General features: G+C 36.0%; 1 protein-coding gene across 1 annotated transcript; it reads right to left on the bottom strand.

Moving 5' to 3' along the window:
* Window positions 1-66: 66 nt before the first annotated feature.
* Window positions 67-18,205, bottom strand: tubgcp2 (tubulin gamma complex component 2). Its single transcript, XM_079851577.1, has 18 exons — window positions 18,072-18,205; window positions 17,700-17,870; window positions 17,501-17,629; window positions 14,896-15,072; window positions 14,649-14,808; window positions 12,345-12,552; window positions 11,956-12,155; window positions 10,732-10,921; window positions 6,834-6,979; window positions 6,448-6,628; window positions 5,300-5,480; window positions 3,643-3,815; window positions 3,069-3,197; window positions 2,869-2,989; window positions 2,607-2,750; window positions 1,282-1,365; window positions 969-1,132; window positions 67-316 (listed from the first exon to the last, which is right to left on the bottom strand). Exons 2-18 carry the CDS (start codon window positions 17,847-17,849, stop codon window positions 241-243), a joined length of 2,613 nt encoding a protein of 870 aa, XP_079707703.1. The 5' UTR covers window positions 17,850-17,870; window positions 18,072-18,205; the 3' UTR covers window positions 67-240.
* Between the last annotated feature and the right edge of the window lie 9,469 nt (window positions 18,206-27,674).

The raw sequence follows: 27,674 nt of genomic DNA, 5'->3' as shown, positions 1-27,674 counted from the left end.
AATAAATTTATGAAAGTAATCTGGGTTTAGAATAAGAGGTGGAGAAAAACAAATAAAGAACAAAAGACAAAGCTACATTTTTACTTTATTATATTGGGTTTTCAGTCGGGTGGAATTTGTATAAGACCATTAAATACATTTCCAATAGAGAGGAGAAATTCTTAAGTGCTTTGTTACAGCACCATGTAATAGTACATTGAACACTTGAACACAAAACAGAAGATTTTAAGATGGACAATGCTACGAAGCAGTCTTCTGGCTCCTTTCAATGGCCATTCGCTCCAGTCTCTCTGTGTAAAAGCCATTGAAGTCCAGCCTATAAAAAAAAATCTCATTATTCATAGCACCTTCAAGACTGAATTTAAATTAGGATTGTCTAAGCTCTTCAATAGTAAGAGATTTCAAAAGCTTGTGCTACACATTTTTATTATCACTATTAAAAGGATAGTTCACCCAAAAAATTAAAATTCTGTAATAAATTATTCATCCTCATGTCATTCCAACCCCTAAAGATTTCGTTAATCTTTGGAATGCAAATGAAGATCTTTTTGATGAAATCTGAGAGCATTCTGTCCCTCCATTGAAAGCTACACAACTAACACTTTGACGCTTGAACGATGTGAATAAAATCCTAAATTAAATCTGTTCATCCATCATGTAGGAAATTTTGACTAAACCGCTCAATTCATATAGTTTAAGTTTTACGATCTCTTTATGAACTTTTGAAGTGTTTTTCAAAGTGTCAGTTGTGAAGCTGTCTATGGTATGGAGGGACAGAAATTTTATCAAAAAGATCTTCATTTGTGTTCTGAAGATGAATGAAAGTCTTACGGGTTTGGAACGACGTGAGGGTGAGTAATTAATGACAGAATTTTCATTTTTAGGTAAACTATCCCTTTAAGACCAGGTTAAATCAGGAAGCTGTAAATACATTTAAGATTGACTGAAAGGTTCCTTCCACAACCCACCTGTAGATGATGTTGATCATGCTGTGTTCACAGTCATTGGTGCTGTAAATGCTGAGCTTATCCAAAAGATCCAGCAATAAGGTGCTGAAGTTACTGTCAAACTTGCTGATGGTCCCCTCAAACCCCGAGTCAGACTGGAGGGCATCCACATACTCAGCTAAGAACTGAGATAAAAACAAATAGATAACATAAAAAAAGATTAATTTGTTTGTGGTTTATTATCTTTTGGAAGATTATGGTGTGAGTGATGGCACAGCCTGTTTTTAAAAAGCTTTTTGATTGTAGAATAACTGATTAAATGCCAGTGACTCACTTTAGTGGCCAGTCTTTTTTTCTCTGCCTCGTCTGTCCGTTCAGCCTTCATCTCGCTGTCTATCCTCATGCTCTGAGTGAACCGCTGCAAAACAATCAACATGAACTCTCCAGCATCATCCTGACACTAAAGAATAAACTATATAATTAAAAAAAAACAAGAAGATCTAGAAGATTATACTAGAAGATCTATATTCTAATTATGTACACCACCATTCAAAAATTTGGGGTCAGTAAGATTATTATTATTATTTTAAATAAACTAATACTTTTTTTTATTAAAGGTGCTCTAAGTGATGTTGGGTGATGTCACTTCTTGTTGACGTTCGAAGTATTGTCAAACAAAACGGAGGCTAGCTCGACCCTCCCCCCACCTCCCTTCCGTGCTTCCTGAAACAGGCTTTTCAGATGTAAATTCGGGACTTAGCGCGTTCCTTCTCCTTTTCCCTCTTCTTTGCTATTTGTTCATCGGAACGTTGTCTCTTTGGTCGTGTGTCGGCCATATCAAAATTCAAGAGAATATACAGTAATTCTAACGTTAGTCGTTGTCGTTGTCTAGGACATCTCTCCTCTAACTAACATCCCTCTTCATGCTTCTCTCTCCTACACTCCCCACTTCATGTGCACGCGCACTAATCCCCCACCCCCAAATCATTCTTGTTGGTTATTGGCTGGAACACTGTTTGTTATGTTTCGTGGTCCAGGTTGGGCCAGTTTGTTTTTGTTGTTGTTTGTTTTGCCTGGGCTGTCTACAGAGACCGCGTTTTTTTACAGTGTGTTCTGGGTACAGGCAGCTAGCGGATAGTGAGGAGATGTTTGCTGTATGTGACAAAAAAAATGTCGGCCTAAAAAACGTGTGACGTCGCTTTAAGCAAGAATGCATGATCAAAAATGATCGTAAACATAATTATAATGTTACAAAAGATTTATATTTTTCTATAAGTAAATGTTACTTGAACTAAATCTGAACTTTCTATTCAGCATATAAAAATGTATTACGGTTTCCACAAAAATATTAAGCAGTATAATTATTTGAAACATTGCTAGTAAATGTTTTTGAGCAGTAATGATGCTGAAAATTCAGCTTTGTATCACAGAAATAAATTACATTTTAAAATGTATTAAAATAAAAAACAATTGTTTTAAATTGTAATAATATTTCACAATATTTACTGTACTTTTGATCAAATGCAGCCATGGTAGGCATAAGAGACTTTCAAAAACATTTAAATAAATCTTACCGACAGCAAACATTTGAATGGCACTATATTTGCTAACAGGTTTTTAGTACTTTTAGTTCTTTCTCCATAATGTCTGTATTTTTACCTGCATGCAGTTGGTGAACATGACACAGACAGACATGAGCTTGGAGAAGATCCGAAGCAGCTCAGGATTGGTGAGCATACAGTCCTTCAGACAGTTATCCAGGAAACTGGTGTGATGACACAGCACGTCGTCAATGTTGGAGGCCTGAAAAAGAAAAGCGATTTAAGCACACACTGTGAATTTATTTTTAATTCATTATATATTATAAATCTCTTTCTAAACATATATAAATCTAGACAGACAGATTGAATCATTGACTCACAGACTTCAAGTTGTTCTCCATGATGTGCCATGTGGGCTCCATAACCTCAAACATCATGTAGTACTGAATGTTCTGAACAAAGTTGAGCATCCGTTGTCTTAATGCAAAGGCAGCAGCAAACCTACAATCAATGAGAGCTACTTAATAAGATGCTCACTTGAAGATACACAGACTAAAAAACGAAATACATGTAGTCTCACCACTTAGCAGAGTGAAGTGAATATTGCTTAGCTGTTTTATTGCTGATCCACACATTACAGAGCAGCCTCTCCACATGCTTGCAGTAGAACATGTGCCTGAAGAGCATCTGGTATCTTGTCAGGGCTTTCCTGTACAACAGAGCATTGTTTTTAAGGAGCAGTTCATTCAAATAGTCCATATTTTATTGTAAATAGTGATGTATTAAGCACAGCTCACAGAGAAGTCACTTTGAAAACAAGCAGTTGGTCAACAGCAAATTCATGTGAGTTACTTGAACCTACTGAAACATCAACGTAGGGATATATTTTGCCCTCTCTGGTTAAACATTTCCGATTGCGTAGTGTCTAATGTGCGACATTTCTGATCCCATGGATTCTTATCACAATGACTTGATTTCCCCCAGCGAAAATTCGCCAAACAACAGTAAATGTGACCACACTTTAATTGCATGGATACACGTTTGGAACAACATGTGAAGGGTACATGATGACAAAACAGTTCCTTTAAGAGGCACAGGGCCACAGCTGAAGCTGCTCGAAATGAAAGCTATACAGCCATATAGGAAAACAGTACCTGTTGATTATGAGTGAAAGTGGCCACTTTACGATGTAGTCGAAGGAGAAAGCCTCCAGGCCGCTAAGTGACACCTCTGTGGGCTCTGCATTAATGATGGCTTTCTCTTGCTTGGTATCTATAGCAAGGACACGTAACAGCTGGGTGATTACATCATGAGGCATCAGGTCAATCTGGAAGAGAACAATTACGTTAAGTAAACGATGACCTGTTGCCTATTTTTGGGCACTTGCACGTCATTTTCCATTCTCAACCATCCCTCCAAATAATACAACCATTTAGATGGGTGAAAATAGCCACTTTCATACAAGAAATGTGTTAAATTGGCAGATGTTATTCCTTTGGATTTTTTTCTGTGTTTTCTCTTATAGGGCAGCATGATTTGTGGTGGAATTTTCTGATACACTTCTGATAAATTTATGATTTTTATTAACACTAAGTAAAAATATAAATAAAAACAAAATAATACAATTTTACTACAGTAACATTTAATTCACAGTAAAATAAAATAAAAAGTGTATTTAAGAAAAATAATAATAATAATTTTGACATAACTGTAAAATTGCAAAACTAATATTTATGGCCGTCTTAATTTCTTCATTTTCAAATATGAAACATCACCAACTTTTATTTTGATGGACAACCGTACAGAGCCCTAAGATGATCAAAACACCCGCGGATAATGAGCTGCTCATGTATAAGAATGCAGTGCCACGCTTTACTCTGAAACACACAATATATTTATTTAATTAAATGGCAGTCTCTGCAATAATTGCACTAAGATTATTGGCCTCGAAGAAAATGTACATCAGATTAAAACAATTAGGCTAAACATTTCAAAATAGAAGCATGTGCTACAGTTACTAGCCATTCTACAAGGTGAAATTTCAGCACTGACATACGGACAGCGCCTCTTAAGTAGCACTTAAAGCACAGCTGCGTGCGATCGGCCGATCGTAAAGTCGCTAGTAGAAAATGCTCGTAAGTACTGAAAACCATTGTTATCTGGAAACGCAGCCCAGGGCAGTGGCCCTTCAGGACTGGATTTGAGGAACCCTGCACTAAGCTATATCACGATTTCAGTTTTATTTTGATTAATCGTGCAGCTGTAGTTTCTTGTGTCGGGCCCATAGATTGTAAAAAAATATGGACGTAGTGTCCGTGACGTCACTCGTAGGTTTCTGAAGAGCCCAAAGTAGGCGGGGCAAAATTAGCTATATAGACCAAAACCACTTTTTGTACCAGGCTGTAAACATATTTTTTTCTGCTGTAAAGTTGGGCATATTAACACGGGGGTCTAAGGGATTGACTCTCTTTTGGAGCCTGTCTCTAGCGGCCAGTCGAGGAACTGCAGTTTAAGTCAAATTTAAGACAAAGTGTTTGTGGCTGGAATCTTGTTGCATCACATCTGTTTAGGATAATTGCCGCATTAGTCAGCGCACCATAAACTAACAAACAAACAAAAGTAACAAACACATCTTTAGGTAAAAAATTACACTCAATTAGAATTTGCTGTTCATTTGGATTTCTACTGCAAAAGCAAAGACGCTCATCACCTGAAATCTACAATGTTATGTAGAATGCACAAACTGACAACATATGTATTACAAAGTGCTAATTTCGAAGTAATAGTTGAGAACACGGATGAGCGTTCAACCTTTAAATCGTCTTTGAAGGGGTCTGTGTTGGCAGTGCTCATCCTCAGGGCCAGCTCCAGCAGAGCCTCCAACCGTGGAGGAATGATGTCATCAACCTGCTTCTTCAGTTCCTCCTCCGTCAGGTCCATAAAATGCACGAAAAAGTCTCCTTTATCCATTAAGAAGTAATGCTTGATTGACCTGCACCACAAATGAAAGAAATAAGGTGATATTGAGATATTCAGTACACAACTATTAAACAATACCAAATAATCTGTTTCTCATATTACGAGAATACTTTGGTTTTTGCACGTATACATGTTTCTCAACTGGTCGGTCATGACCCAAAAGTGAGTTGCAAGACCGTTTTGAGTGGGTCGCAGAGTGTGTAGTCAAAAAAAAAACTTAATTCTTAATGTTTTACTGAAGCAAGACTTTTATTGACTTTTATCACACATCCTTCAATTTTACGCACAAATGCAGAGGTGTGTGCTGAATATCAATTCACTATTTACAAAGAGCAAAAGAAATTATGAGCGCACAACATCATATTTACGCTGTCAATTTCTAAGTCGTGAACTTACCAAAAACAATACCAATAATTTAAGTAACTAGTACGTCGTGCCTTAGCTGGGAAGGATTTGCATGCAGCATGATGTTCATTCGATTCGTCAGGAGCAATTTCCATATTTTTTTAACTGTTCATGTTAGTAGTGAGTATTTACAACGGTAACAGTAGTTTCCATAACCTTAACACATAATTCCACCTTATTTTTACTTTGTATTATTTTCTTTATTTTTGATGACTGTGGTGGCAACCAATTTAGTAACTTTACTGTAATAACAAAAACTAGTTTGGGACTGCTATTTAATAGTGTATTCATCAGTGTTAGTGATATTATTACAAATTATAATTTTTTGTACTTGTGCGTGTCTCGACCAATATTGGTTCAAATTCCTAAAAAGTTTTAGTCACTCAATGACCATGGGAAAATGTGTGGTATGTACGTTCTGTACGTGCACAGTCTGATTTTTCTAACCGCTCTATACGCGCAGCTTGCACGTATCACAAAAGAAGCAGTGGCAACAACAACCGATGCCAGCGCTGACAACATTTGTGTGAACGATTTCAGAGATACCCACTACAATTTCAAACCTTCATTTTTACCTCAGGCGTGAAACAAGCTCCTTTTCCTCCATCAGGAAGTCAAGCAGAACCTTGCTGGCATAGTAATATGCTTTTTCAATCTGCTCCACATATGCTCTTTCTTTAAGTGTGTAGAGAACCTCTTTAGCATCTGGACAGGTAACGTCACGGCCGCACTCTCGCACAACATTCAGATACTTGCCTGAAATTTGAAAGAAGTTATGACTGTTCATGAAAAAAACGCATTTAGTCACTTTTCAGCTGGGCAGGCATTGAAATCATTAGAAATTGTTAGAATGTTTTTGACATTCATGTTCCAGAATTGCTTTCTAGTAGACACAAATCTTATTCTGTATACTACCTACATTTTGGAACTGAGCTAATTGCTTTGTATAAAAATGCCTCACCTGTGTTTAATATCTTATCTGCCATTTTCTGAAGGAATGATGGGATCCTGTGCTGGACGATAGTGTATCTCTGATCCCAGTATTTGTCATTATAATCCTCCTGAATCTTCTCTTTTTGCAGCTCATGCTCCTCAACCATGAATTCACTATAAAAGTAAAAAACATAGAATGTGTTGAAGTTTATTTCACTTAATTTTTATGTGGTACAATGTGGTCCAATCAAATGTTTTTTTATGGTCAGCAAAATTCTGAATTTAAAGGGTTAGTTCACCCAAAAATGAAAATTCTGTCAGTAATTACTCACCCTCATGTTGTTCCAACCCCGTAAGACCTTCGTTCATCTTCGGAACACAAATTAAGATATTTTTGATTAAATCTGATAGCTTGATCACTCCTCCATAGGCTTCTAAGGGACCGAAACTTGCTGGCCCAGAAAAGTTATTAAAGAGATCGTTAATATAGTCCAAGTGACTACAGTGGCTCAATCTTAAGTATATCAAGCGATGAGAATACTTTTTGTGCGCAAAAATAAACAAAAATAACGACTTTATTCCACTATTCATTTCCTTCTCTCTGGGCCTCCAGTGAGTTCGCGTAGTGTTTTAGCGCAGCGCGTCTGTGTTGCACGTCACCACGTAGGCTCACTATTGGCCGACGCTGATCATGTGTGTGATGCGTGTGACGTACAACACAGACGCGCTGCGCTAAAACACTACGCGAACACTGTAGTCACTTGGACTATATTAACGATCTCTTTAATAACTTTTCTGGGCCAGCAAGTTTCGGTCCCTTAGAAGCCTATGGAGGAGTGATCAAGCTATCAGATTTAATCAAAAATATCTTAATTTGTGTTCCGAAGATGGACGAAGGTCTTACAGGGTTGGAGCAACATGAGGGTGAGTAATTACTGACAGAATTTTCATTTTTGGGTGAACTAACCCTTTAACCCTCTGAGGTCGACAAACGCGCCGGCGCGTTTTGCTGCATTTTCTCCACATTGTAGCACTATAAACTTAAATTTCTCCGTCATTTATGGTCATACAGAAAAAAGAAATATAAAAAAAGAATCTGTGGTATTTCTACTTTTGTATGTGTCCACTTCCAATCAAATCAAAACATTGTGCTTTTGTAAAATAAAGAAAATAAACAGGGTGTGCGTTCTGCCTCTCCGTCGCGGTGAACTTTTTTTTCTTGAGCACGTCTATAAACTGAAACTAAACTCAGCGAATACTTGTCACACATTTATGAGCCATACACCTTTATAAACATTTAAGTGTGTACTTTTAAATGATCGGATTCAAAACGAAAACAAATATTCTCTGTTTAAGTAATTTGTATAAAACCAACAAGATGTCCAGCTTCTCAAACGCTTCCTAATTATTTTTTAATTTACCACGCCCACTCGCGCAAAAGATATTCACATGCAAATCTCCACATGGAACGCGATCGCCCTCATTACCTCAACAACAAAACACTTCACTTCACTTTTCGTCGAGTTTGAAAGACGTACCTGAGCTTAGATTGGATTTACATCAGAAGAAGAAGAACGATATTTGAAGACAAGAAAGATAAGGTAAGAAATTCTTACATATTAGTTTGCTATTGTTGCATAAATGTCACGTTGCAGTTGAACTGTTGCTAGATGGTGAATATTATAATATTTAGACCCGTGTTTACTGTTACTGTGTTTGTGGATATCTGCTCAAACGTAGATATGTATATGGTAGGCCTAACCATAATGTTTTATATTTGAGCGCGATCGCGTTTGAATGTATCATATTTTTGATCGCGAACGCGTTTGAATGTATCATATTTTTGATCGCGATCGCGTTTGAATGTATCATATTTTGGAAAAGCAAAACGCTCCAAACGGCTTCATGTTTTTACTATTATCTCATTTCATATCATCATAACGAATGGAAACATTTGAAGTAACATGATAATCAATATATTTTTCTCTAGCTTAGTTGTTACTGAAATCTTTTTGAAAATATATATAGGCTGCTATATTGTTATTATTTTATGCAGCACTGCGCATAGCCTATACCTACAAGGCACAACAAAACTGGTGTTCATTATATAATATATTGTTGGAAACATTTGTGTGAGTGTGTGTATTCTGTGAATTTTAAAAAGCAATCTAACAACAATTTAACAAGAAAAATCTAAAATGTATTCCCAAAATCGTGCAGGCCTTTCTCTTGATATCAGTATGTTCACTTTTTTTTTTTTTTTTTTTTTCAGGGCCCAGATGCCACTGAGTCCTGCTGACTTCAACGTTCACAGTACATGTCTCTGTACATGAACATGGTAAAGTGAAAATCAAACACCTTAGAAAATGAAAGGTATGTACAATGTTTTTAGGAATGGCACAAAGGTCTCTTTCTTCAATAAGTGCTTTTTTGTTGTGTATCTTTGGATTATGTTGTGTTGTAAATAAATCCAAACAATTTTAAAAGCCATTCTTTTTTAAATCTCCTCATTCTTTGTGCAAGGGTGGTCAGAATGATGGGCCCTGATAAGCTCCTAATAGGGCCATTAGGGAGGTTCTTTGTCTTTCTCAGGTGTGGAAAGCTTTCATATTAATGAGATGATCCGCCCCTTCGCATATTGCTTTATCACACAAAACACGTCGTAAATTTTTTAAATCAATATATTGTCTTCTCTGAATGAGCAGTCAGGGTGATTCTCACATAGTTTTAGAGCAAATATTCTAGGCTACGTCATACAATTTTCAAAAGTCTTGTGAAGAAATAATCAGTAGGGGTTTCATGACCTTATTTCAGTGAGAATTTATTTTTGTATTTTCACAAACCACGCATAAATGTCATTATCTCAAAACTACAAACTTTTACATACATGCTGCTGATATATTATTGTAGCACAGTTTGTGCTGAATACAGTGTAATCAGACTTTAGCCATGAAAATGTCACAAGTAACAGAAATAACCACAAATGTCAGAGCATGCCAGAACACCTCCAGGGCCCAGAAAACAGCTCAGACCCCAGAGGGTTAAGAACTGGCTGTCTTTCAAGCCACTAGTGTGAATTTGATTTGAATTGCCCAAGATCTACAGGATGTTGAATTGGAATTTAAATGGGATGACAGGAAGCATCAAAACTAATTATTATAATAATATATATAATATAACATTATAATATAATATAAACTGGAGTATTCTCAAGTTACCTGATACATGAAATGTAAATTAAATACAAATTTCAATAGGTGGCATTTCATAACATATCTTACTAATGTCCTAATGTTTCTAGAAATACTCAATGGACAATTTTCACAGACTGTGATGACGTGTTTTCAGAGTTATTAACATCATAAATCTAGCAGGGTTTTTTTTTATATTTAGATTTTTTTAGAAATGTAATGTACATTTATAACACTATACTTTGTGTTATTTTACCTTAGCATTAAATTTCAGTAAACGAATTAACTCTAATTCTAATTAACTCTAACTCTAACTGATTAACTCTTTAACGGCTAAAGGAAATAACAGCAAGTTTGACATCTCAAAATCACAGAAACACTATAATGGATTTTTTTTTCTTTTGCTTTTAAAGCAAATGGGAATGAAAAATAAATAAATATTTGTTGTAGTTTCTATTCACCACTATAAAAAAGTCTACCCAACTATGATGACTTCCGCTTCTGAGAACCCTAGAAATGTGAAAAGTGTCTATATTGTGTATAACATGTTTATTGGTAATTCATACTAACAAATGAAATGCATTAACAACAACCACCCTTACAGCAGTAACACATTAAATTCAAAATGCAATTAGAATTCTGCATCCTTTGCAACCTCAATTCAAATTCAGAAACTGTTATTTAAAAGGTGTTCTAAATATCTCAAAGCCCTGTTGGTCAGGGGTCACACTGTACCTGTATGGGTCTTTAATGATGCCCCTATAGATCCACTTCTCAAGAATTTCAAAGTAGGGGACGCTGGCTGCTTTAGTCAGATAGAGGCAGAGCTCTTGAGCCTGGCTGTCTCCGGTGTAATTGAATGTGCGATCGTGAAGCAGGCTGAGGGTCGAGCCACCCATACATTCACCCTTGTCAACAGAGGTGGCTGCATTAAAGAGACCAGGGAGAAAGCACATTAGCATGAGCATGTCAACAATGCTATTTATTTACTTATGTTGGCTATCTATCTATCTATCTATCTATCTATCTATCTATCTATCTATCTATCTATCTACTAACCAGCACCTTCAGATAACCTGGTGGGGCAAAACCAGCAATGCAAGTTTGAGAGTGGCGCCCCGACAAATCTTGCGAGAATCACGACTTGCTTTACGGCACGACGTCACATACATCAACAACATATGAAGCAGCCTCTATGGAAGACACTAGCACGCATTTCAGACGTGAATCATGGCAGAGTCGACGAAGAAAACGAAGAAAGCACGGTCGGAAGAGTGCAGAGACAGCTCTACGTGAGTGGTTTTAAGACAGTAACGTTAAATACAAGTACTCCACAGCAACTCTAGAGGTCGCTGTTTAAGAAAAAGGGAAACTGCATAGTGTGCCTTTAAGTTGAAATGAATTATACAGCCAAGTTGATTGCACTAAAATTGTAGTGTATTATGTAAAGCATATTTATAATGCTAGCAATTTGCTAACAATATTGTAATGGCGTGCTAACAACATGCTAAACCAATGTACTGAGACATTAGCAACATGCTAAGACGTGCAAGCAACATGCAAGCAAAATGTTAAACCATTCTAGTAATATTCTAAAACAAGTTACCACCATGCTAAAAAAAAACATGTTAGAAACATGTTAAAGCATGCTAGCACAATGTTAAAACATACTAGGAACATACTAGCAACATCCTAAAACATGCTACCACCATGCTAAATCATGTTTGATTTTTGTACGCCTAGCCATCAAACTTTACACTTTATTTTAAACTTTTCAGATAAGGCTTTTGTCAAGCCAACATCAAAGTTTGTCCTGACCAGAATTCCTTTGCAAAAGGTAATGAATTAAGAATGAAAAATATATTATGACAATTTACAAATGAACTCATTACTCCTGTTGACATCCAAAATGCTGAGCGCTGCTCTTTTAACAGTAACCACACATGTTGAAAGCTTTACCAATGGAGGCCAGGATTTCCATGGTGCGCATGGTGGGCTGTATGTAGAACCAGAGCTTCTGCAGGGAGAGCGTGCCCTGTCCATGGAGATGCTCCAGCTGCGTCACCAGGATGAGGTATTCCTTCATCAGAGTCCTCATGGCTGCAGTCAGAGCGTGATTCACCTGACCGTACTCAAACGATGACTTCTCCTCTGTGAAGCTGGCCGTGGATTATGCAAATGATTAGTGTGAGCACGCCATGCAAAATTTGATCATGAAATATCAAATATCTTTTCAGAGAATAATTTCACTGGGCCAATAAAATCCCCTGACATTATAACAAATCTGGTTTAATATTGGTGTAAACACATGACTAATATATCTATTAACCGTAATATCGTTCACAGACCGTGTGATAGTGGAGTAACAAGACGCGACCGGCAATATTCGGTTGACCAGCTCTTTGACGGACATGTCGAGGGAAGGATCTACTATGAAGGAGCGGCTCTGTCTGCCAAGCACAGGCTGAGCTGTAATGTCTCTCCCATCCACACCAATCAGCACGAAAAGCAGGTCCTCAACCAGAGCTTGTTCCTGTGCAGCCAGTGGCATTGTACCTGAAATTAAACTTGTTAAAGTCACCATGAAATCAATTCAATTTGACAATCCTTATTTTTTATATAATATTACAGTGTTTATTATAAATGATTGATTCGAGAACATCATTATTACTTTTTTTATTTTTATTAATGTGCCTTTTTAATCAAAAACATTAATTTTCCCTCCTCTTCTCTTCTCTGATGACACGTGCACTGCCACATAGGCAACAACGACAGGACAATAAACCCTCTTTTCCAACAAGTCACTCACAGGAAATAAAATTTTATTCACCTCTAAAAATATAATTGAAGCAAACACTGATATCTTTAAAGGGTAACTCTCGCAAAATTGCAACCTAGGCTATTTTTGTTAATCTACCCGAGTCAAACATACGTGTAAAAGCATAATCAGAATGGAAACGCCACTTTTAAGATTGACCGTATTTTCGTTTTCGGCCAAAATGCCTTTTGAATGGGAGTGCTTGTGGCATTACAGTGATAGCATCAAAATTGCTATTTTTAAAACACTAAAGAGGCTCGACACAACATGAAACTGTGCTTGAAGTATCACCAGGGGCTCTACACATGAACTTGAGCATTGAGAACATTGTTTGTGTACACAAAGTTTACTAAAAAGAAAGGTTTTGTACGACTCACTTTATCAGTTAGTGTTTCCGGTGGCTGGAATTTTGTCAGTCAAAAGTTATCGATCTCTGAATGCAATGTAACATGAGGAGAGTAAAGATGGAAAGCTCAGTTCATTACGTTGCATTCAGAGATAGACTACTTTCGACTACTATCGACACTCCCAATCAAAAGGCATTTTGACCGAAAACAAAAATACGGTCAATCTTAAAAGTGGCGTTTCCATTCTAATTATGCATTTACACAAATGTTAATGTTTAGTGTGTTATATAGCTGTTTGTGAATGTAAAATGTCTGCAAAGTTTCAAAGATCAAAGTGCCTGATAAATGGAGTTAACTTCCTTAAACGAGTCGTCAGTAATTCCATTCCTACTTCTTGCGCAAACCTACGAAGGTTTGTAACAAATTTGCATAATGGTCTTTATTGGCTGCTTACGAACAATGTCTAATTTGACCCGTCCTCAAACATTGTATATGTAGCTGAGGCCTGTAAGAGATTGGTTTATGTCGTTGACATGTCGAGAAGATACTGTTTTCTGCATTGCGAATGCAAATCCACTTTACTTGGCGGTAAAAGCGATGCCATCTTTACTGTTTGTATCACTGTGTATACAAGTGCTGAAAGCCTCCGGAGCTGAAATTCAGATATGATAATGGGTGTTTCTTTTCCAACACACGCTATAAGCTGTTGACAAATTACAACATATTGGGCCATCTGACCAATCAAAGCAGAGTCGGCTCTCAGAAAGGAGGCGCTTAAAGAGACCGAATCCTTGATCAAACCATTTCAGACACTGTGAGAAAAAATGGTGCTGAAATGTATATTACGAGAAAATTAAAGTGTTTTTTGATCTTGGATTCATGTAAACATATTGAACAATAAAAATGCAGCAAGATAGTGGGGACTGATTAAGTAATATTGCACAAATATGAAATAAGGGTAAGAATGTGTACTGAATTTCAACTTCTCCTCTCCAGCCGAGATTTAAACTTTCAAATAGACAGAAAAAAAAATGTTTTGTTCCTGCAGCGATCACATTTTAAATGGTTGATTGCAACGGCTGATTATTAATGTGTGGTATTGTGTGCGTTATGTCACTGTATGTGGATTTAGATGGTGTCTACAAAGCAAATTTCCCTCAAGAACAATAAAGTAAAGAAATCGCAGCAATTAGCAAACCAAAACGATCCAATCAATTCCAGATTGACAAAATCAAGTCCTGCCCTTCATTATTTTTGCTCAAGAAGCTGTTTCACTTGGATAATCATCACAAAGGGGAATTTCTGTTTCATGCTGTCTTGAACAATTCAGTCGCATCTATAACCAGATTTGGTATCTACTGTTTCTTCTGTGATACTTAAGTTTAAGTGAAATCAAAAGTGTCCATATTATCCATAATCTCTAATCAACCTCTGTAACAATTCCCTATTCATCTAGGGCTCTAATTTTGGAAAGGTCTGTCACATACCAACAGCCACCACGGGATCTCCCACCGGGGTGGGGCTAGTGATGAAATCCCCAATCAGTGCAGGACGGTCATACACCCAGTTTGGAAACACAGGGTTCGGCTGAGTGGGGTTCTTCTTATTGTGTCGGTCTCTCAGCATTTTACGGATTACTTCAGAGGACTGTGCAGGAAAACAAAACCATTGTTACTTGATGCAATGTACAGAAATAATGGACATTAATTTCATCTTTGCGTTTCGTCATAATACCTGCGGCACACTGGAGCTGGCTGTGACATTTCCCAGCTTTTTCCGCAATTCCTCCAGTTCTTGCATGGACATTTTGCTGCTGGTTGCAGGAATGCTGTACGACGTGGTGGTGCTGGATGCTGCATTTGCAGACATTTCTGATCTTTCTTTGGCATTCTGCTGCAGGAACTTCAAAGTCTGAAGAGTAGAAGCAGCCATGGCTTAGAAAAAATGTCTAGATCTCAATTCCACAATACCCCAACATCAGAAGAAAAAAAAAGCCTGGTTTTAGGTTCTAACTTTCTAAGACTAGTTTTACAAGTTAGTCTTTTTTTTTCTTTCTTTAAGACTGTTCATAACTTTTTAACCTTGACTAAGTGCTAATGGGTCATACTACATCTTAAAGAGATAGTTCACCTAAAAATGAAAATTCTGTAATTAATTACTCTAACCCTAACCCTCATGTCGTTCCAAACCCGTAAGATATTTTTAATCCGTTTCCCTCCGTTGACAGCTATGCAACTACCACTTTGATGTTTCAAAAATGTTCATAAAGAAAAATAAAATAAAAATCCATATGAATTGAGTGGTTTAGTCCAAATTTTCTGGAGAGACTCCATCAGTTTATATGATTAAGTTCTACAATCTCTTTATGAACTTTTTGAAGCATCAAAGTGTCAGTTGTGTGGCTGTCTATGGAGGGACATAAAGATTTTATCAAAAAGATCTTCATTTCTGTTGCGAAGATGAACGAAGGTCTTATGGTTTTGGAACAACATGAGGGTGAGTTATTAATGACAGAATTTTTATTTTTGGGTGAACTAACCCTTTAAGACACTGTCTAACATGGCTATGTTTATGTTTATAGCCCTGATTTTTTTTGTTTCGACATTTTCATGACAATTAAAGTCACCATGAAATCAAAATGGACAGTTATTGTTTACTTTTTTATGGAATATTGCAGTATTTACTATAAATTATTAATTCATAGTGACATCATTACTTTGTGTTCTCGTAATCTTTGATCAAAATAACTTCCACTTCCTCTTACAGCATCATCTCTTCTCCTCTCTGATGATGTGTTTACTGGCGTGAGGGCGAAAACAACCTGTCACTCACAAGATCACAGCAAACCACAACCATCCAACGATTTGATTAAACTCCTGGGGTCGTATTCACAAAGAATTGTAAGGCTAAAAGTAGCTCCTAACTGGCGAATTTAGGAGCAACTCCTAAAAATAATGGGCGTGTCACTCGTAACTTTAGGACTCCTAATTTTTTTGACTAAGAGTAATTCACGAAGCATTTTAGCCCTAAAAGCAGCACCTAAGCCTGTCACAGCTTAAAAGAAGTCGAGAGGACTCCTAACTCACTAAGACCTTCACAAACCGCTTCTTGTGGCATTTCACGCTGCGATGTTTTGAAATGCGTATGCGGCGCTACAGGAGCTTCCAATCATGAGGAACAATTTTGCATTGTAGGCATAACTAGGGATGCAATAACGCCACCAACAACAACCAAAACTAGGCTACTCATTGCATGTAAACTAATTGTAACGTTTCATTGTGAATCAAATTAAAATGTTCTTCTCTTTGCAAACGTAGGCAGAGGCATATAGTGACAGATTAATTCAATAATGTTGCAAAGATATTGCATCAATCCATATGTTTCATTAGGCTACTAGGCTATTTGTTTTGCCTTACTCTTTATTCATTTAGGCTATTTATTCAGTTATTCATCATCTTCCGTCCTTCGCACTACTTGTGTAGCGCACGCATTCTCAGACCTGTCACCTGTCACTCATCATCGTAGGGGAGGGGTTTGGAATCATTCCCGCGTTACAATCATCAGCCAATCAAAGTGGTCACTTCAGTCAAGCTCATGCATGAGTAATGACGTCATCCATAGCAGCGAAGACTCACTCTTAGTTTAGGAGTTGTCATTTTTCTTTACTAAGAGTAGGTCTGAACGGCGTTGTGAATAACTTTTAAGAGAAAACTCCTAGCTAAAATCTTTTAGTGCGATTTAGGAGTACTCCTAGTGGTAAGATAAAATGCTTTGTGAATACGGCCCCTGATGAACAAAAGCAGGTCCCGCCCTACATTTTTTGTTCTTCAAGAAGACATTTCACTTTGATATCCGTCACAATAGGGAAGAAAAGACAATCGGAACTTCTGTTTCATGCTGACTTTAAGTACATTTTCCCTCCAAATTCTAATTTCCATATTGTTTATGGATGTTTTACTTTGAAGTTTTATTTTTGTAAGCCCAATATTAGATTTTTATTACTGTAATACTGTTATTATATGGTTATTACAGAAAAAACTGAATACAATCCATTTTTTGTTTAAATAAGCATAAATTGAAGGCAGTACAATGCTTAAAAAATAACATACCATCATTTATTAACATTACTGTAATGTCAATTTTGATAGAATACAGTAAAAAATAGTCATTGAATCTTAATGGTACTAAAATAGGTTTCAGCTTCATCTTGCAAAATATTATTTCTTATTTTGTGTTTGAGGTGAAATTATGTGACCTAGGCTATGAATATTCCTCACAAGTTTTTGGAAGACTCAAATATTTTTGTTTAGAAATTAATAATGAGTTTCATTAAACATACCTCTTTATCCTCAGTGAGTTTGGAAAGCAGATACACCAGTGGATCAAGGTTGCGTGCATTCTTTGACTTCAGTTCATCATGTTTCCTCAAGAAGTCTTCAGGTGTTTTGGAGTGTTCTGCCATTTTGACCTGTAAGACAATGTGAATTAGTCTAGTAGTGCATTCAGAAAACGTGTAACGGGAGATAAAACACGTTCACCTTAGCACTGTGTGCAGAGACTGTAGTGGTCACATATCCAGTCCTGTTCTTCTGCAGTAAATCAATGTAAACCTCAGCACCATCTCCTCCGCGGACATTAAGGAGTCCGAGAAGTTCATTAACATCATGATGAATTCTGAATTCACTCATGACTTCAGATGAAATCAGAACCTATAATCAGAAATAGACACATGTGAGAAAAGAGAGCAAGCTCAATGAATGAATACATCAGTTAACGTTACCCAAACAACACTAACGTTAGATCTAGATCACCGAATTTGCTGATGGTATTTATTTACAGCTAGCAATCTATCTATACATTCATAAACAAAACGTTTTGTTTACCAATAAAAATACCCTTCGTTATTTTACCTAGTAGTTGTCTAATTAGTCCTTCTGAACAACACGTAACGCATTTGTTGATAAGACAGCAGCGTAAATGACAACACCATAATAATAGGAAGGAAGGCGGAAGCTGTGTCAATTTGTAAAATTCCGCCAAAAGAGTTTATTTTTCAAAATAAAGGTCCTTTACTTGTTATCCATCTGATAAAATAAAACAGAATGTATATTTTGTTTGTGTTTACAGGTTTAAAATGTTAGATTTTTACAATCAGTATAACATCTATTTTAAAATACATAATATGTTAAATGTAAATGTTATTCATATTTTAAAAACCACAGGGAATCTTTTAGTCCAGGCGTTTTAAGCAGGTTTTAAGCCAAAATGGTGGTCAACCGTGAACAAATTGCAACAGAATCAAACTCAACTGATTTTGTATCCTCAATATGTCCTGAGTAAGGGGAAAAAAGCCCCGAAGAATCCCATTAGGGGAAAGTTCTTCATTATTTTTCTCACATGAATAGGGTAAAAAGATTAACCTTTAGATATCACCATGAAAATTACTGAGTTGATTACTTATATCAAGACAAACAAAAAATGTATTACAAGGGTTTTTTTTTATTATTGTTTGTTAACATGGACAAACGGTGCATAATCTAATTACAGATGTGCTAATTTGCATAAATACCACAACAGATCTAAACATTGGTACAGCCAGGAGAAAATGTCTTGTTTGAATCTTGTTGACATATAACAGTAAAATACTTAATGTTAAGGTCTGAATGGAACCCATTTAGGCTACCAATGAGCATTAATACATAGAGGCAGGAAGAAGTACTTTAGAAACCAGCCTTTATTAATTATTATTGCAGAGATGGGGTTTGGGGCTGGGTCCGTGGGACTGTTTCTGGGGATTTACTTTTTATTTTACTTACCTTTTGTCTTCTGCATTGTCTCCTGTTCTTGCCTCAGACTCGTCCCCCAGAAACAGTCCCACGGACCCAGCCCCAAACCCCATCTCTTAAAAATTAATAAAGGAACCAGCCTAGTAGGAACCAAAGTACTTCTTCCTGCCTCTATGTATTAATGCTCATTGGTAGCCTAAATGGGTTCCATTCAGACTTTAATATTAAGTATTTTACTGTTATATGTCAACAAGATTCAACAAGACATTTTCACCTGGCTATACCCAATGTTTAGATCTGTTGTGGTTTTTATGCAAATTAGCACATACGTAATTAGATTATGCACCGTTTGTCCATGTTAACAAACAATTTCAAAAAACTTGTAATACATTTTTTGTTTGTCTTGATGTAAGTAATCAACACAGTAACTTTCATGGTGATATCTAAAGGTTACATTTTTTACCCTATATGTGAGAAAAAATAATGTAGGCGTATGAATTGGCTATATTTGGGTCTTTTTCGGAACTTTCCCCTAATGGGATTCTTCTGGGCTTTTTTTTCCTTCCTTACATATGGAGGATACAAAATCATTTGAGTTTGATTCTGTTGCAATTTGTTCACCCTTTTTTCCTAAAACGCCTGGACTATTTTCCTATAATCCGCCTAAGTTATGAAACTAGCATCTATTAGGAATGCTGCTTTTGTGGATTATTTAAGAAACTTCTTAAGACAATTTATAATTTATTACTGTATATTTTTGATATTATGAATTTTTAGCGCAATTTTCCTACGGACAAAATTGCGATTGTTAACTCATGATTTCTGTTCTGTCTTGCACTTCTATCTCCTCCTCAACCAGACCACCTAGAGACTTCGGGTTTTCGGCATTATGTTAAGGAAGGTCTAATCTCGGGAACGCACACAAAAAAAAAAAAAAAAAAAAAAAAAAAACATAAAAAGATTTACTATCTCTTAGTGTTGTGATCCCATGACGTCAGAAAATTGCGCTAAAACACTCACTGAGTTTTTATTACTTGTTTTCCTTGTTTGATTTATTTTGTTCTGTAGCGCTTTGAGTTTTAGAAAGGCGCATTACAAATTAAATGTATTATTATTATTGTTGTTAACATTTACAGCATTAACATAATAATACACATAATAAAACATTTCAGATGATGATAATAATAACAAATATTATTATTGTTGTTGTTGTTTTATATAATAATAACAATATAATAATAATATGCACTGTACTCTGATACTTACTGTAATGCTTCATATTACAGTAGCATATTACACTTGAATTTTACAGTATACAGTAAATATACACTTTATACAGATACATATCACATAATATACACATGTATACATGCTGTGTATCTATAGTCGTCTTTTTCTTTTAATGTATATCGCAATGACATTGTACTGTAATTTGTTGACAGACAAACAGTAGAAGCGTAACTGTGAATCCTGTCCAATCTTTTGCAATTAGTATCAGTAATGTGTCAATTTGTACTGTTAAAATTGATATACGCCATACAGAAAAAGTGCAGTCTTGTGCTTTTCAATCATCAAAATCATAGCCATAGCTTACATCTGAAAACACTGAGCAACAACGTGGACAAACATCTTGTTTGTTTGACTTATCATTCTGATGGCACTAATATGTTCATTGATGTAAACTCACTTAACCCTCTGGGCTTCTTCGTATAATAGTCACACTTAGCTTCCTCCCGCCCGAAAACGGGCGAAGCCTTAAAATCTTACTTTACTTTTTCCCAGGATAACCAATCAAATATATTTTTGTTCTATAATGTTTTCTGATTATTATTTAGAATTTTTAGAATTTTTTATGATAGTTTGCATTAATTAGGCTATATAATTTTTATTAGCTATTTTTTCCATTAGAATTAATATATATATTTTTATTTTATTTATTTTATTTTATTTTTCAATAAATGCAACATTTCGCATCAAATTAGAGTGCAGGCCTAAAAAAAAAAAAATTTCAAGTGAGAAGAGCGCCACCTAGTGGCTTCAAAATTTATTAATTTGTGTCATGTCCTATAACCGCCTATAGGCGGCCTATAGCTTTTTTATTTATTTATTTGATTTATTCCCATTCGGAAAGAAAACAATTTATTACTAATCAACCACTGAATGGAACAACACAAATTATATATCATTTTAAAGCTTAGGATCTCAGCTTTTTAATGCATCTAATTACATTTATTAATTCCTAGCGAGTGCTGAGTAATCCCTCTAAAACCAAGTGTACCGCCAGCAGGCGCCACCTAGCTGCGAAAATATTCATTACCATATTTTTCAAAAATCTTGCCTTGATTAACACAAAGTTGATGTCATTTGAAAGCTTAGAGTCTGAACTTTACAGTGAATGTATCCACTTTGAAAAACTCTTAAGTATTGCTGAGTAATTTGCTGATAAATAGAATTTCTTTTTTTTCATAATCTATAAAATAATGTACTGCAATGTGTCAAAAGCATCATACAGCTCATGAAACATTCTCAGATAATTGAAAATGGCACTTCATTTTTTACAGCATATTATTACAATTAAAATGAGCCCAAAATTAACATAATCTATTGTTTTTATGACAAGATATTATTCATGGAGAAAAAATTGCCCATGAGGGGGTGTCAAAGACTGTACAAAAAGGCTATCTCTTTTCAAAATGCTGTAATTTTTGATTCCTTTATCCAAAAATTATTAATTTTTTATCCAGATGCAGCTAACATGTAGGGGGACTTCACTAAAAAAGAATTTTCCTCCTACCTTATTTCCTTCCTGAGTTATTCCATGACAAATAAGAAAGATATGCAAAATCATAATAAAAATTATATATATATATTGTCTTTTATCCGCCGTTTCTTGGCAGGACAATGTCCAAATGTAATGTAATTTATATTTTCAAAAAATTTAAAAAGAGTTCTTTCAAACGATACCTACCTTTTGACTCTCCTTGCTATAGTTTTGGAGTTATTATGATTATATAATTTTTATATAGTTTGGGGCAAAATGTGCTGTTTCAGTCTTACCAGTTCATTTCTCTGTGTGTGTGTGTGTGTTTGTGTGTGTAGGTGTGTGTGGGGGGGGGGGGAGGGTGTCTTTTTTGCACTCTTGATGTTTTAGAGTGTCACCCCTTCATTGCTGTACACTTTTTTTCAGCACAGTGGCTGATCTGTAGCTTGTACCACCAAAAGTTTCTCTGAGTTTTCCTATTTTTTCGTATTTCCCATTCATTTCCTATGTCGCCCGTTTTCGGGCGGGAGGAAGCTAAGTGTGACTTTTTTTTTTACGACCCTTTAACATATCAGAATCATCTCCTTGATTTTTTTGTGTGTTCATATAGGTAATAAAACAAAAGTCACCAAGTTTCACCCCCATCCGATGAAGCAAAAAAATTAAACAATTCGAAACGTTCAAGTTTTCGCCCGTTTTCGGGCGAAGAAGCCCAGAGGGTTAAAAAACTGTATTGGTGGGCAAAAATGTCTGATTTGTAAGAGTATTCTTCTGTCAGAATAGGCATATAAAAAAACAAATAAATTGTGCTAAGGTTTAGTATAACTTTTGGAATGACAAATTAATTAAGTAAAAGCAGTGTTTCTTTTATTTGTTCTCATTTTGCACTCTGGTGTTAATCTAAAGAATGCAGATGTTTCAGGCCAGAAGATTACTCATGTCAATGGTTCTATCTAGCCCAGTACAGAGCACAGCTTGCCAGGATGATAAACACAATATCTGACTCACCACTAAAGGCATTACCTTGTGAAAAAAAGTGCCATCTCTCCAATCTAATCCAAATGTCTTATGGCACTTTCAAATGGATCCTTTGAAGACTAATGTGTGAAAGAAGCAGGCGGTGAATAAAAAATAGAGATGGTGCCATTCCCAAGCCACAAATAATCTCGAAACTGTCGGTGGATGGTGAAAGAACTGAAGTGCTGTTGTTAGTTTATAGTTTGAGGTCAGCCTGGGAAATGAGACCATCTGCAGAGATGAAACCTGAGCACTCAAGACAGTACTCAAGACTTATTAAACAAATGATGCATTTTAATTTCACATGACCCTTTTGACTGCTGACGATTGTGCTGCTCTAGAGTATTGGATTAAATGAATGATACTCCTACACTGCTTGACAAATGATTAGGTTCTTGACATTGTGTAGCATAAAGATGCATGACAATTTTTTCTTATTTGTTGAGGGACAGTTTTGCATCCATGTTCTGCACCTGAACCACAGTAAGAGACCTCAGCCTCTGTCATTGGTCTGGTCGGTGACTTGGACTATGGACTACTTACCTGTCTACTCAGTACTCACTCGAGATGTTTACCTTCTGTGTTTTCTCCAAATTCCTGTATTCCTTGTTCCCTTGTCTGCTCTCCATCTTCAGCGTCCCTCCAGCGTTCCCGCCTGTAAGACAAAGACATTATCAATCTAAAGGCAACCAAAAGATGTGTGTATTTGGATACACTGTAAACCCGAATAAGTTGGCAAAACTAGAGCCCTGCACGGGCCTCAAATTTAGGCCCGAGCCCGGCCCTGGCCCGAGACGCTCAGGCCCTAGCCCGACCCGTGTCCGACAGCTCATCAGAATTATCAGCCCGAGTCCGACCCGAGCCCGTTTTTTTTTGTTGTTTTTTTTTTTTCATTACACAGCGGCAGCCTGCCCTATTTGCAGCCATTAAAATAGCTCAGTTTTGTTAGTTATGTTTCTTTGTTAGTTATGTAAATCAATGTTTCTTTTCATTTCTTTATTAGGTTAATTTAGACAAATGTTTGGAGCATAAATAAATAAATACTGAGGCAGGCTCAGGCTGCTCGCAACAGCGCTTGCAAACGAAATGAGCAATAGCCTATAAACAAATTAAATTAAATAAATTAAAAACAAACTTGCAGATTATCTTACCTCAAAAATGCACCACAGAACATGGCCATTCTTTTTTTCCAGTGGTTTACAACAGTTAAACGAAAACAAAGTCCAATCAAACGAAAAACATCAGAGGTTTCCAACAGTTAAACGAAAATAAAGTCCAATCAAACGAAAAGTTAGAACAGTCTCTAACAGAGCATCGTGGAGAAAAAGAATAGCTAAGCATCCACAGTGGAAGGTTTTAACCCAGTCCTCCTTTCTTCTATCACGAATTCTTCTCACGCACGCGATTTTTCTCTTAATATTCTCCATTATTTGCACATGAGGTGAATCGTGGGTCGCGCTGACGGGAAAGCTTCTGTGTGCGTGCGTGAGACAGACTGTCATGTCAGTCATATGTCAGTGTAATTTTAAGATTAGCTGATGGCTATAATGGCCAGTATTTAAAACACGTTTTAAGTGCAGGGCACGTCCAGTTCCCGCGCGCGAGCAGAGAGATTCGCGCTCGGCACATTATATTCCGTGTGCGAGCAGAGAGATTCGCGCTCGCGCATTATATTAATGTAGCCTACTTTCACGCTACAATAATGCGCTCTCGACATTTGACAGGAAAATAACGCCATAAGTTATGAGGTTACGAAATTTCTTTCTATGTTTGTTTTTCTATCGTCGACGTCAACTTCTCATATTTTTTTTTTAATTAATGTCTAAAAATATAAAAAGCAGGATAACCCAAAAAAGGCCCGAGGCCCGGCCCGCATTTTAACTATGACGTGAAAATTGGCCCGAAGCCCGGCCCTAGGGGCGTAAAAAAGTCGGGGCCCGTCGGGCTCGGGCTGAAATGCAGGGCTCTAGGCAAAACTCAAAAAAATTGAGGTAATCAGTTACATACAATTTTTTAAGTTGAGAAATTTAAAGTTTAAGTAAGCATAACTTGCAGATTTTTATTTTGCACTCATATATTTTAATTGCTCTTAACTTGAAATATTTGAGTAAACTAATTCATACGTTTAACTTAAAATTATAATGCAATCTCAATTTAAATATTTTTAGTAGTAAAACTAGCTTTAACTAGCTAATTCAATAAATGCTACCTTGCTAATTGGTAACACAATGCTTTTAACATATATCTGTTCTCATCACCATAATTTAAACAAAAAAAACAACATAACAGAAACTCTTCTAAACTAACATAGCAAAACATTAAACACTATCTTGCACCAAAAACATTATATAACACTTAATTTTAACATTTACTCTGCCTTTTGGGAGTGTCATGGCAAAGCATGCTGGGAAATAGAAATCCCAGCCCAGTTTCAGTTAAATTTCAGTTTGTCTAAATGAAAAGAAACAAGCTCATGAAGCTCAAAACAATTCAGATTACTTAAAATGTGTCATTTTTTGTGAATGCAAAAGAAAAAGAAAGTTCTAAATACTCAAAAAAGTTAATTTGAATGAACTCATTTGTTTAATTTGAGTTGGCTTTACTCAAACCATTTAATTATTTTTAACTGCAGGGTTTACTGACCAATTGAAGTAACATCCTTTCTCATCTCCTGCAAACAAAGACTTATACTTGCACTGCACATTGTTTGTGGTCTATACCCTGTTTTGGACACTGTTCAATAAAAGCTTTGAGGTGTTAATCATCCATATCTCTCTCTCTCTCTCTCTCTCTCTCTCTCTCTCTCTCTCTCTCTCTCTCTCTCTCTCTCTCTCTTGAGTCTGATATCTCAATGCCAAAGTGATTGAGAAAAACTGTTATACATTTAATTCTTGAGCCTAGACCTGCTTCTTTAAAAAATGTCATAGGATTTGATGTTATTCCCTCACGTTGCATGTAGTGAATGCAGCTTTTAAAAACAAAAATGGATAAATGACAGGAAAATGCAAAACATCAGTTAAATATGAAATTTGCATATAATTTACATTTAACATGTCATTTAGGCAGTGGAAAGGAGAGATAAAAACACTATTTATGAAGGATGACACTTTAGCAGATAGCAAAAGATCATCACTGTCACCATTAAATGCAATGAGTTTATTGAGTGGAGGACAAACTACACCACTACAGTGCATTTAGCGCGGGCATTGCTTTATGATGCAGGGAAAGTAATAAAAATGTGGGCGAAATCAATTTGTTCCATCAGATGTGATGGAAATCGTAAGATAAATCTGTTTGCCAGACAGTGACGCTCCAATCACATCATGTGCCTTCCCACCTTACTCAAGAAATGGTCTTTTAGTGTCTGATATAATGAACAAATCATTATTAGTTCTCAAATTAGTCATGTTGTAGGCTGAAGCTGACATGTCATGATGTGAATAAGTGAATAAAAACACTTTGACAGCAGGCCTGTTATGTAAGTCTGTTCATCACTGCTGCTTGGTAGATTGGAACACAATGTGTTAGTTTTGAGGTGTGTGAAGAAATAATGCTTTTTTGTTCATAAATATTAACATAGCAAAGGCAATTAAGGCAAATGTTCATCATTTTATCGTCCATTCAAAGTATCATAAAATGTAATAAGAGGCATAAAAACACAATAGAAACACATTTCTTTAAGAAAACATGTAAGGTGGCCTCGAGTGGCTTATTGCTTTTATAAATGGTGGCAACAGCAATAAGATAAGACACAAATGTTGAAAAGATAATTACATTAATTCATAATGAACGATTCTTCTGCCAAGTGAAATAGCTCATTAGCCTCTACATGTGGCTGTATATAGCAACAGCTTCGAACATGACTAATGCAATCAGATATTATAGACGGAAATAATAATTTTATAATGTTTTAACATTATAAATGTGTTGCAACTATCGTACCTGCAAAATCCCTGTAAAAAGTGACAAGCATTTGACTGAACTGATTTGATATAATATATCAATTCTGTAATTTAGATATTGTCTGTTAACTGACAAGTAAATATAAATAGACCTGCTTTCAGTGTGTGTGAATCTGAAAACATTTCAGTCAGGATTGGTATGATGTCTGGGATATGTGTTCATGACTGAAAATACATCTTCATGATCTTGTTTATCATACATCTCTACATTTGTTTAGTAACTGTCAGATGTGAGAAAGAGAAAGCGAGAGAGATTTTGTTGTGTGTGTTCCCATAATTCTTCCTGTATAGCGGCTATTTGCCTTTAAAGGTGTGAAACAGCATCATACACTAAAAGCCTTTCATTTATTATTTATTAGCTAAATAAGGGCTTTTCATTTACTTTTATTGTTTTTATATACAATGCTACTTATACTTGCTATATAATAACTCTTATCTACAAGTAATATTTTGGGCATATTTAGAATTATAAAAAACATTTTATTTCATATCTCATTGTATTTAGATAGACAGACATGACACTGCTGACAGACCCAGTAAGTTGCACTTCTCTAATATTAATATGTCATTTATACTTTAAAATATGAATCTACATGTCACATCTAGATAATAGCATAATATACATAAGGTATAGCCTATTCAGTAGATAGATAGATAGATAGATAGATAGATAGATAGATAGATAGATAGATAGATAGATAGATAGATAGATAGATAGATAGATAGATAGATAGATAGATAGATAGATAGATAGATAGATAGATAGATAGATAGATATTTCCTTTGGTGAATCATTCCTTTTTTATCATATTCCTGAGGGGTGGGGGCGTTATGGAGATCCTCAATAAGCGGATGGTCAGATGAAATGGCACACAGAGGAAACATGAACTCCTCGAGCATTTACAGCACATTCGGACGCTTGTTCCCTAACAACTTTTCTCTTTGGGGGCATCTCCAGAAGAACTGGACTACCCATGATTTGACGCC

The sequence above is a fragment of the Squalius cephalus genome (genome assembly GCF_949319135.1).
Source record: "Squalius cephalus genome assembly, chromosome: 19".
In the NCBI taxonomy this organism is placed as follows: Eukaryota; Metazoa; Chordata; class Actinopteri; order Cypriniformes; family Leuciscidae; genus Squalius; species Squalius cephalus.
Note: the sequence above shows the minus strand (reverse complement) of the source record. Positions and strands in the feature narration are given on the sequence as shown.